This window comes from Ailuropoda melanoleuca, chromosome 13, assembly GCF_002007445.2.
Source record: "Ailuropoda melanoleuca isolate Jingjing chromosome 13, ASM200744v2, whole genome shotgun sequence".
Lineage (NCBI taxonomy): Eukaryota > Metazoa > Chordata > Mammalia > Carnivora > Ursidae > Ailuropoda > Ailuropoda melanoleuca.
Window position 1 is genome coordinate 2035720 of NC_048230.1, and position 12498 is coordinate 2048217.

The 12498-nt window shown below is 46.8% G+C and overlaps 1 protein-coding gene across 1 annotated transcript in view; it reads left to right on the forward strand.

Annotated features, from left to right (window-relative positions):
- The window catches only part of PITPNA (phosphatidylinositol transfer protein alpha), a 39651-nt gene that overhangs the window by 11627 nt on the left and 15526 nt on the right, over nt 1-12498 (forward strand). Inside the window, exons 4-10 of the mRNA XM_002918040.4 lie at nt 1465-1556; nt 5877-5884; nt 6919-6993; nt 8316-8399; nt 10304-10381; nt 10533-10643; nt 11441-11563. Of these exons, the coding sequence (XP_002918086.1) occupies nt 1465-1556; nt 5877-5884; nt 6919-6993; nt 8316-8399; nt 10304-10381; nt 10533-10643; nt 11441-11563 (571 nt within the window). The remainder of the gene's footprint in view (nt 1-1464; nt 1557-5876; nt 5885-6918; nt 6994-8315; nt 8400-10303; nt 10382-10532; nt 10644-11440; nt 11564-12498) is intronic.

A 12498-nucleotide genomic window follows, 5' to 3' on the forward strand; every position in this document is an offset into this window, starting at 1 on the left:
GGATCAAAGCCTTCCTGTCAGCCAGCTAGTTGCTGCAGTCAGAAACATGGGTTCCCCACCACCCTCTTCCTCATCCCTCGTATCAAATCAGGTCCTTTTGACTCCAACTGCTTCCGTTTTCTTCCATCATCTCTTGCCTGGATTACTAGAGCTCCTCCTGACTGCTCTCCCTGCTTTCCATTTCTCTGCACAACTTCCAGTGTTCTATCCAGATAGATCTGTTGCTGGCTTAGATAGATCTGGATGGCTTTCCTTTGGCCTTGGGATAAAGTCCAGACTCCTTCTTAAGGTAACTTACGAGATCTTTTATGACCTAGCCTCTGCATGTTCTCTCATATTCCCTGCCTCATACCTTGCAGCAGCCACTCCACATTTCTCTCCCTTTCTCCCAGGTTTTCCCACCCCACTCCCATCCTTTTATCTAGCTCAGTCCTGCTCATGCTCTTCTCTGTGTGTTCATTTAATTCTTAGTCTCCCTGAGGAGCCTCCCCACGTACCATGCCTCCCGCACCACATTCTCCCAGTGCCTTGCCCCCCAGAGCCCGGTGCTCACCCACTGTGGCACACACTTACAGTGCTGTCCTCTGCCTGGTTAGGTAGATTCCCCACTAGAACGTAAGCTTCATGAAGTCAGGAGCCATGTCTGTGTGATTTCTGTAGGTATTCTGGTGCCTGGCACACAGGAAGACTTATTTGAATGAGTGTGGCAGTGAGTGAATGAATCTCAGAGGGTTGTTCTGAGTGCCTGGGTTAGCTCTCTGCCGGGCTTAGATCTTTTGTTTTAGCCCTCAGACACTAAAGCGGATGAGATTGTTGGAGCCTAGTAAAGACTGCATAGATTACCAATTAAAAACTAAGGAAGAGGAATATATGCATCTTTAAAAAAAAAAAAAAAGGCTCATACTTGTACATGCTGTTCTATAACCTGAGACAAAAAGAATTGAGTAGAAGAAATATTTTGTCCTGGGAGGCAGATAGCCCTGAGGCCCTCCTGGCCTCCCAGAACTGATGACAGCAGATCAGATCAGCTTGGATCCCATATTCCAAGTCCATCGGCCAGTCACTGTGGCCCGTAAACCAAGACTGTTCCACTCTTGAAGGTATCCCATCCTTGGCAGTGTGTAGTATAAAACCCTGGGCCCAGTGAGCTCGGGAAAAATGGGTCATGATAACGTAAGACTGATAAGCCATGGCAGGTAGCCAAGGGTCCACCTGCCGTCCGGTTCCGGATGGGAGGTCAGATGCTGGGGCGAGTTGTGGGTGGATGTTAGTAGGCAACTGAGTTTGGGTGTCAGGCTCCCAGAAGGTAGCTTCTCACACAGAAGAGTAACCTGCTTATCTCATGGAAACTTGCTTGCCAACCCCACTGAAGAAGCTGGAGCTATGGCCTGAAGAATATGGTGTAAAAGCCCATTGTCTTCTCTGTTCTCCATTTTTCTTCATAACCGCCTTTTCTTACCACAGCAAAGTGCCCACATTTGTTCGAATGCTAGCCCCAGAGGGAGCCCTGAATATACACGAAAAAGCATGGAATGCCTACCCTTACTGCAGAACTGGTAAGTGCACACCTGGTCAGAACCTGGAGTTTGGGCCCCAAGGTAGACAAAGGGTGTGGTCAGGTAGGTCCCAGTGGTGGCCATGAATTAGGGTTTTGTGTCCCACCTTTATTTTCCAGATTAAGTCAATGAAAGGATGAGCTTGGGGACCCCCCTCGGGCTGGTGGTAAGCGTCAGGTTGTCTAGCTCAGTCCGGCAGCCGTCTGGGTGGGAACCACCGACTAGTCATAGCCTGAGATGGCACAGAAGCAGCCCCTCTTGGTTGGGATGTTATAATAATAACGATTGCTTTTACTGATGACAGAAGTAGCGTTCTCTGTTTAAATTGTGGAAAATACATACAAACAGAGGAAAATAATCACCCAGGATTCTTCCATTTCTAGATAGTCAGTGTTGACATTTTGGTATCTTTTATCTAATCCTTTTTTAATGCTTACATGTTTATCTCCAGACACATTTTTAAGACAAATTTTAGATCAAATCATACTAATTCTTAAATTGCTCATTTTTTACCTAGAGTCTTTTCCCTGTCGCTATGCAGTCTACTACTTTTTAAATTTATAGCGTCTGTGTAGTGTTCTGTTCTGTGAGAGCTCTGTCATCTTTTTAAACCACTCACTTATTGTTAGATATTGAAGCTTCCAGTTTAACGTAATATATTTGGGTTTGGTTTAGAAAGCAGCTTTGACGCCAAGGAACTCTTGAGAGAGGCAGTCATAGGAAACGACCTATAGGGTGACCTTCTTGCCCTGGGGGAGGGCCAGGCCTAATACCAAGAAAACGTAGCAACGAAACCCTGATTTGTTGGGGAAAAGTTGAAATAAGCCCCATTTTTTTTATGACAAAAGTTTTAGAAACAACTATCCCCTAAATATATAACACATAGAATATACATGTCAAATTTGTGGGGTAGGAGACGAGGAGGAGGGAAGTTACTGCTAACAGTCCTGAAATGATGGCTTATACAAAACCAGCATGTTCTATAATTTAAGGTAGGAGAGGGGTGGAATTATTGTCTTAATCTTGGCTAGTGTCCTATCTAGAATTTCTGGAAAGGAAAGACTTAAAGGCAGAGAACTTTCTGTTCTAGACATTCTGGGATTCCCTTTGAGTAGTTCAGACTCTTAGCTTTTTAGGATTCCTAGGTCTTGAGGGTTAGTACTGATCCACATCCTTGACGGGGGCAGGGGGGGGGTCCTTAGAGGTCCCCTGGAACTTGGCTGTGGGGTTGAGTGGCATTTCCCCTAGACAACCCACGTTTGTCGGCATAAACAGTCTGGCTCTGGGGCCCTCCTGCCAGCCTCTACTTATGTGGCCTGTTACACTTGCCTTATTTGTTGAACTCCCCAGATTGTATCTGATGAGGATGCCCCACCCAGGTAGTCCTTATTCCTGTGGACTTTGGGAACAACTAAAGTCTAGAGCACAGTCATTCCTCTCTCCAATCTCAGTGACCCTACAGAAGTTCAAGAACCTTGTGTCAGGAGATGTACAATCATGGGTGGAACCTGGGATGTGTAACACTTAGAGTTTCATTGATGTAGCTGAAAATGCAAACATTTCTACTCCCTAAACATTGAGCAGGAAGTTGTTAAATTCTTAGAAAAGAGGCAGGCACACACTTTCTTAATAAACAGTGTGCACTGTGGCTGGGTGTGTCTGGTCTAGGGCCAAAGGTGAATTTTCTTTATGTCCGGGTGAGTTGCCATTGAGCATGTGTCATAAGAACCTTAACCAACTTGGCATAAAGGAGGCAAACAGACAGACAGTGTGGACTCCTCCATGCCTGGCTCCGTGTTCTGCATAGAGAGCTTATGCCGATTGAGAGATGCCTCAATGCCTCTGTCCTCTGTGTAATTCTGGGGAGAGCATGCTACAGCTGATATGGGCATTTTTCTAGATGCCAAGTGTTCCTTCACATATCGTCCTGATCCTTGGCCAAAAGAAAAAGAGGAAGAAAAATATAATTTCTGAATATTCAGTGGAGAGGAGAAGCAGGGAGTAGGGGAGGGAAAGTTGGCTTCCTCAGTAAGTGCTGGCCTCACAGGTGCTTAGTTAGACATTGCTCATTTAAACTCAGAGATTGAAATAAGAAGGCTATTTTCCAGTTCCCTCTGGGGATTGGTGGGAGAAAGGTCAGTAGTTCAAACCCCTTCGCTTGGCCAAAGTAGATTAAAGTTTGAGGTGAGAATGGATAGAGGAGCATAGGGTAAAAGTCCACATGTCTTTTAGAAGGCTCTACCCTTACTCTGAGTGGAACAAAAACAGATTTGTAATATTCTGCTCACTATCAGCTTTTTCTGTCCTCTTACCTTATTTCTTTCTGTTTCTTTCCTCCTGATGCTGATGGGTTGGGACAGGAGGAGGGGGTAGGATGGGGCATGACCTGTGAATGAAAGTAGGAAGAGGAAAATAAATGTTTTTCCTTCTGCCTCTTCCTCTAACCTTAACCCTGGCCTGAATATAGTCTCACTAAGCCGTGGTTTTAAAGTACCTTATTAGTCTTATTTGGAGAGCCGTATTTCCCAACTGCAAAGGATTTCCTGAGACCCCTCTAGTGTATCTAGGGTTGCAGTTTGAAGAAAAGGCAGTGGTCTGAATACAGAGGTGTTTGGAGGGACAGGGAGGACTGGAGAAGATTGGAGGAGATTGTTTGGTCACCCAGGTTGGCATTAAACTTCAGGGAGGGAGGCGCCTGGGTGGCTCGGTCGTTAAGCGTCTGCCTTCGGCTGCCTTCTGGGATCGAGCCCCACGTCAGGCTCCTCCGCTGGGAGCCTGCTTCTCCCTCTCCCACTCCCCCCGCTTGTGTTCCCTCTCTCGCTGGCTGTCTCTCTCTCTGTCAAATAAATAAATAAAATCTTTTAAAAAAATAAAAATAAACTTCAGGGAGGGTCAGCACCCTCATAGGTTCAGAAACCTAGTTTGTCAGAACTGAGTGGATCCTTTTCTCAGGGTCTAGGAAAGACTAATGTAGGAAAACTCCAAATGCCAATATAGTAAGTTGTATTGAAATACAGAATTAGTAATGACACCAGGTATTCCTGTTGGCCGATGAAGGTGTTCTTCTCTTGTGAACCCTTCTCCACGGGAAACCAGAGTGGAGTCAGAATGCCAGCATGCAGTGAAAATGCCCATTTGCTTAAATGATCAGACTCTTGCATCCATTGGTTAGCATATTCTGTCCCTACAGAGGCCAGACTAGAAGATTGCTTGGAGAGCATGGATTCAGAATCAGGTGGTTAGTTGGGGAACCTTAATGGCTCGTGTCATCAAACCAGGCCCGCCTGACACCGGTGTCTCCACTCTAGAGTGGAGCTGCTGGATGAGCCACACAGGCAGCCCGAGGCTACGGCCGCCAGCGCAGCACAGAATTTCTGCCAGCCTGGCCTCTTTGGACTTGCATTCAATGAATATCATCCCCACCATTTCCTTTTTGTTAACTGATTTTCTTCAAGCTGATAACGAGGCGATTACTTCAGTAGGCCACGTAGTTATAATCCTAACCTGGTGCTTTCTTGCAAGTATCTTTCATTGGATACAGGGAAATAACTAGTATAGTTCTTGGATTGTTTCTGTACAAGGAGAACCTTATCCCTTATATTTTACCCTTTCCTCATCTTAATCTCAGAGGTAACCTTAGTTTCAGTTTTGGAGTTATGGAGTTTGACTGTTAGCCCCATAAACTGTCCAGTATGGCCGTGTGACATCCATCAGAGACTGAGATAACTCCTAAATTCAGAGGGTACAGAGTGATCTAGGCTCTTGTCAGGAGGAGAACTGGTTTGTTCCCCAGTGACATTAGAGCTGCAGTCATTTTCTCTGATAAATAATTGAACTGTGCTTTCCGAGGGGGTCTCATTACAATGAGCAGGAGTGCAGAGGGCACGAGGTTTGGTTACAGTGAGAGGAAGCGTGCAGAAGGCAGACGGACAGTGCCTGGCCGAAAGTGCCCTCTCTGGGCCCTAGGAGGTGGCAGGACAGCAGGGGATGCTCTGATGGCAGAGTGGCGGGTCCCAGTGCTTCGGCGCACCAGAGCCGGTCCCCTTTCCTTGCCCAGCTGGAGAGTTCTCGGGAACTGATAGTGGCATCACTTTAATGAAATTCCGAATTGGGTCTCTTGGGACTTCTGTATGAGGGAAACTTGAGGGTTGGTGCATTTGCGGGACCAGATGCGCTCACGGGGCTGAAGGGCAACTGTGGACTAAGCCCCAGGGAGTGGAGAACTCCTTACTGTCGTGGTCCCTAGGGGTGAGGGGCAGATATTCATTCAGCTTCATTAATCTTTTCCTCTCTTCTTTCCATGTCCTTGCCTTGGAGCAGTTATTACGGTAAGAATTCTCGGGGGGCTGGGGTGGGAGTTTTGGAAGTGATCTATAAGAAAAGAAGAAATAAAAATGTCGCTGCACTGGAGGTTCCTGGGTATTTGTCTCTGGCAGGAGACTGGCGCTGTTGAAGCTTCATCCTTTCGTTCCTACTGAGGAATCTGTTAACTGGCGAAGTGGCCTCTTGCCCTAAGCTGCATTGGCATGTGGCTTTGTTGGTCCAGCATTCAGGGCCGTGGGGCTGACGTGTGCAGGGTGACCCGAGGCTCTCCCCTGCCCTTCCCACATCATGCCTTCTCAGGGTTTCTGAAACCAGTTCAGCTGATCCGATTGTGGCTTTCCCACGCGTGCAGCTGTGGACCGCAGGGAGCACTGTCCATTGGCAAAATTGAGAAGTCAGCAAAGGTGTCTTTTCTACGTCCACCCCCTGTGTCATTGCCCCTTCTCTCCACTCTTCGGCACCCTCATCCGGGTGCCAGTCCCTGCTGCTAAACGGAGGCGGCTTCTGCCAGCCTAACCGCAGAGGTTAATATGCGCCTTCTTCGAGTAGCGCCACATTTTCAACAGCACGAAGGGAGGGAGCACCAGGGGTTCAGTTGCTGAGAAGAGAACTTCAGGCCTCAGCAAAAGGCTGGCTGGTGGAAGGGGCGCTGGTGAACCATTCCTTCTCATGTTAATCATTAGTGCTCTGTGCATAAGGCAGGATGGTCGGGTGGTTAAATACATGGATTTTGAAGTCAGACAAATCTGGTTTTGAGGCCCAGCTCTGTCGTTATCTCTGTGGCCTTGACTAAGTCACCTCCCCGCTTTGAACTTCACTTTCTTCATCTGTAAAATGAGGATGATACTACTACAGCCCTCACAGGCTGGGATGAGGATGGAACAAGAGAATGTGCCCCTAGCATATTGTGGGCTCCTAGTCAGGTTAGCTGTTACTGTAAGGCAGAGGCCAGAGTCTCTCAACCACCTGTGATCAGTAATGGGAGATGGTTACTCTCCAACTTTGAGGCTGGTGACTAAGGTGTTTTCCCCCCTTGCAGAATGAATACATGAAAGAAGACTTTCTGATTAAAATTGAAACCTGGCACAAACCAGATCTTGGCACCCAGGAGAATGTAAGTAGCACTTCCCAAGAGCCCAAGGACTTCCAGGCTGCAGGGTGGGGTCTTGAGGCTCTGCCCAGGACCTTCTCCTTCCCTGTCACGGGGCCTTCTCTGTGGTCCTGTTTTAACAGCCTGTGCCTAGACCCTTCCTACCAGCATGGGATTGCTCTGTCTCTAATTTGCAAAACATGATCTCCAAAGACTCCTTATAGGGCCTTCTCATAGAGCTAAGTTTGGTCTTAAACGCAACTCTTGGCACAGAGGAACTGTATTTTTAAAACACGAAGATTACAGCCTCTATAGAGCCCAGTGATAACTCCTCAACTCTAAAATGCACCTGTCGTTTTGACCCCAGCAATTCCACACCTAGGAATTTATCATGTAATTATGCTTTCACATATGTGAAATAACTTATCCATAAAGAGATTCATTGCAGCATTTTCTGTGTAGCCAAAGATGAAAAACAGTGTTAGAGCCCATCAGTAGAACACGGTTAAACTGTGGCACAGCCATGCGGTGGCATATTATGCAGCCATAAAAAGTCTTCAAGATAGACTGTTCAGTGAAAAAAGCGTGATGCAAAATGAAGTGCGTATGTGCTACCATTTGTTTTAAAAGAAAAGTCTGTGTGTGGTTGTTTGTATGTGCATGGAATCTGTTAGTGGTGGTGTTACTTGGGAGGGGCTGCAAGGTGAGCAAGAGAAGGTTTTTTAAAAGCATCAAAGTAGGGGCACCAGTGTGGCTCAGTTGGTTAAGCGTCCGACTCTTGATTTCGGTTCAGGTCACAATCTCAGGGTTGTGAGATCGAGCCCGGCGTTGGGCTTCAGGCTGAGCGCAGAGTTGGCTGGAGATTCTTTTTCCCTCCCCCTACCCCTCACGTGCATGCGGGCGCACACACCCTCTTTCTATCTCAATAAATAAATAAATAAATGAATGAATGAATGAATGAATGAATGAATGAATGAATGAATAAATAAATAAATTCTTTAAAAAAAAGCATCAAAGTCAGCAGTCTCTGGCTGAACAGGCAGTATGCCCGTGAGTGTTTGTAGTCAGCCTTTACAAAGCGGAACATACGGAAATAACGTAAGTGCTGTCCGCAGCCCTGAAAGTGCTGGACAGATCTGGCCTGCTGAAATGAGAGCGTTAGTTCTCACATGTGTATCTACTTAAAACCCTCCTCCTGTTCCTTTGGATAACTCTGTGTGTAATTCTTTACTGGTAGGAATCTCACATCAGTGGCTACGGGAATAGCTGTTCCTGGGTCTTCATTCTGGATAAAGGGTGCTTTGTAGCTGACAAAAACTACACCGTGGTCCTCCTTGTTCCTGCAGGTGCATAAACTGGAGCCTGAGGCATGGAAACACGTGGAAGCCATATATATAGACATTGCTGATCGGAGCCAAGTACTGAGCAAGGTAGGAACTGTGTAACGAGGTGGACGGCCTTTGAGATGCAAAAATGACTTTAAAGTGTCAGAGAAACCAGGAAACCATACCCAGCTTGGCTTAAAGGGAAGTTCTCTCTTGGCTACTGTTTTATTTTTTAAATTAGAATTAAGAATTCTCTTGTCTTGACTTGGGGATTCCACCAGGAAGATAGTGGCCTGTTTGGCTTCTGGAAATTATCACCGGACAATGTAGGTGCTGAGGACAATTTGCTCAGCCAGAATGACACTTAACCTGAAACTAGTTCTCAAGTTCATTTTTTCAACCCAGTAATTAAAACATTTATTGCCTGGCAGTTATGTTTGGAAGACTCTGTTATGTGGGTTCTAGCAGAATATATGAAAAGACAGATGCCCTGCTCTCAAGAAGTTGGTGGTGGCTTCTCAGAGTAACACACATGGCAGCACATTCCTAGAAAAGGACAGCCTCTGCTAGACCATGAACTTGGAGAGAGCAGGGACCAGATCTGTCCTGCTCAGCGCTCCCAGGAAGTATTTCTTTAGGGAGGGAAAGTTCAGGTTCCTGCTCATTCAGTACTCTTCCTATTTGACAGAGGCCTGTTGGGATCAGGGCAGAGGAATTTGGCTCTCTGCCCATTGGTGGGGAGTAAGTGTTTGCTCTCCATGTCCCAGAGTATTATAGCTCTTTCCTGGAGTCACTCTCTCTCTGCTTAAAATATGTTGATTTGTGCATTTCCAAAAAGATATGAAAACCATCTTTTGTTTTCCTTGCCTAATATCCTCACTTCCACTGCAAAGGTTACTGGATTTTTCAAAAAACTTTTTTATTGAAGTATAACATACAGCAAAATGAATATATCCTAAATGTGTAGCTTGATGGATTTTCTCAAACTAAACATACCCAAATGTTTCTCAAACAGACGTGCTAACAGAGAGTATGGCTCTTTGTGTATTTTGTCAACTCTGGTTGTTTTGTGTGGCTAGAGAGAGCAGAGGTGGGGAAGATTTAATTAATTTATTTGTGTTTTATTCGTTTTAGTCGACACAAAGGTTTATTTTTTTTAAGTACACATAAATAATCTTCTTAGCTTTGGGAAATACTTTATAACTTATGCATGTGTATGTGTGATTTATTTTCTTCAGTATTTTCGTTAAGTAGATATCATAGTAAGTTTGCTTTTCCTGAGTCCATATTAGTCACTGCAGAAGAACAACCAAAGCTTAAGCTGTCCTTACGGCTAATTCACACGCAGCGTTGGCTGCATCATAACTGGGTGAAGTGAAGCTGACGGTAGTACACAAGAGGGTAGCTTCTATACACTGGACATTTCCAGTAATGATTTTATTAAACAAGTCAGTTTAAAAAAAAAAAATAAAGCGCCAGAGGGAGATTGGTTGAGATTTCAGGCTTGGCGGCTAGTTCTCCTTTCTGGCCATGTTTTAGAATCATCTGCAGAGGTTTAAAAAAAAAAAAAAGTATGCTGCCCTTACTTGCAGGTATTCTTACTCGCTGGATTTTAGGTGGAGTGGCCTAGAAATCTGAATTTTGAAAAAGCTTTCCCTGGTAGGCATCCATACTTATCCCGGGCTGAAAATCTCTGTCTTAAACAGTGGAAATATGTGCCTGCTCAGACAGCCCTGTGACACTTTAATGTGGGTAAAATTGAAAACAAACCATGGCAGAGAAAATCGCACAGCTCTCCTCTGAGGCAAATATAAACAGTTCTATATCTTGTTTATAACATTTTCCCATATTTTCTCTACACCAGCAGCTTCAAGACTAGTATGAAGTGTACTCTGATGGAAAAATCTAATCTTGGTCTCCCTCCCTCTCCCTCTCTGTCACTCCTTCTCTCTCCCTCTCTCTCCCTCTTTCCCTTCCTCCCCTAACTCCAATTCTACAACTTCTCTCAGGATTACAAGGCAGAGGAAGACCCAGCAAAATTTAAATCTATCAAAACAGGCCGAGGACCCTTGGGCCCAAATTGGAAGGTGCAGTTCACACCCTCACCACCAGGGGGCAGGGCGTAGCATGGGCAGACCTCTCCCCAGGGAGGAGGGAACTGGCTATGGTGGGCTAAGGGAGAGCCAGAGGTCAGCCCTTTTAGTTACCTACCTGCCTATATGTGTGTCTCTAATACAGCAAGAACTTGTAAATCAGAAAGACTGCCCATACATGTGTGCATACAAACTGGTTACTGTCAAGTTCAAGTGGTGGGGCCTACAGAACAAAGTGGAAAACTTTATACATAAGGTAAGTGACCAGGGTGAGGCCTGTGTGTGTGTGTGTGTTGGTGGGGGTGTATTTTGCCCAACAAGAGAAGATCATAGAACCCACATGAGTTGTGTCTGACGGTGGCTGACATCAGAATATTTCAGCCTAATTTCCCAGGCCCCCACTTCCCCTTCCACTTAACTGTCCTACAGCTTAATGCCATCTATCCAGGGGCACCACGTGTGACAGGGAAGGAAACTGAAGCCCCCCCAAAAAAAGGAAACAGGAAAGGGCTTGCTGTGACAGAACTTCAGATAAAACTTTCTTGAAGCCAAAAGGCAAGAGGCCCTATGGGCCAAATTCTCCAGTGTCCTAAATTCTTGAACTGGGCAGACCTAAGGCATTTTTACAGCTTTTTCTCTGATGTGTTGGATCCTCGCTCTTGGGCCCCCTTTCTTAGCTGCTGGCCAGTTTTAACCTGGCCTTAGGCTCCAGAGACAAGAGGGAAACTTGGCACAGTTGTTTCTGGGCTTTTGCTGAACCGTGAGCTTGTAGGCTGCCTGTGTTGGTAGCATTTTGGGCACAGGGCTCAGCTGTGAGGTACGTACCCATCCTCTCCAGGGGGCTCCCTTCTTCTTGAAGCAATACCTCTTGTCACGTGAGGGCAAAAGTCACTGACTTTTGTGGCCTGCGGGCTCATCCATATAAGCCAGCCAGGCAACTCTCCTCCCCGCCCCTTCAAGACAATGGGCTTAATGACATGGAGATCATGGGAGCGGAGCTGCAACAGTGGCCTCTGCCTTCTGGGTTCTAACTAGGTTCCCTCCTTTTTGTAGCAAGAAAGGCGTCTGTTTACAAACTTCCATAGGCAGCTCTTCTGTTGGCTCGATAAGTGGGTTGACCTGACGATGGACGACATCCGAAGGATGGAAGAAGAGACGAAGAGACAGCTGGATGAGGTAAGTGGGCTCCTGGAGGAGACTGGGCTCTCGACTCAGTAAATCCATGAAGGAGACTGTCCTGTGGGCAGTTTCTCAGGGCGCCGCCTGTGGCTCTAGGAACATGTTAGTGTCCGCGTGAGGAAGATCTGGTGCCAGGTAGTTTAGAACCGTAAGGAAGAGAACAGCTAGCGCTCTTGAATTCGCAGTCTAGCCGAGGTCTTGGCATATTCGGAGAGACAAATATGGCAGTGTGTGCTGTACGCCAAGTGAGTAACTCTGCAGTGGTTCTTCAGAACTGGTGGGGTGGGGGGAGTCCTGCTGGGCTGCAGGGTTGGAGGTGACCCTGGGAGGAGGCAGGCTTGCCCGATTCGTGAGGACCATGCACGTCACCCACAGAGGACAGCAACAGCTCACACACAACTAACTACTCTGCTAGGTTGTTTGGACCTATTTTTAGAGTTTGGACCCTTGGCTCTTTCGGGGGAAGGGAGGGATTGGCATGGCTCTAAGGAGGAGGGCTGTCTGCTCCGTGGGAGCTGAAGGCCTAGCACTCCTGCCTCATTTGGGGATGCTTCTCTGCAAGGCACACTCTGAGGAGATCGTCAATAAGGTTCACGTCCTTACTGTGTGAAGGCACCACTCAGGGCTTTTACATACACCATCTCCTGTGGTCCTCGCCGTACCTGTGAGGAGACACCACTGTTATTGCCACCCTCAGATGAGGAGGTAGGGGCTCAGAGAGTCCAGCTCCGTGCCCAAGGTCATACAGCCTGCAGGTGATACCGTCAGGGTAAGAGCCATAGTTCGAAATCACTTGGCTTCTCTTCTTTACTTAAATGCCATTCGGGGCCCTCCTGCCCTCTCGGGGCTAAAAATAAGGCAGGAAGCTGTTTCATAACTGCCATCCATCTCTCCCTCCTTGCCCTGGGTGGGCTGGCCTGGAGCCAGATGTC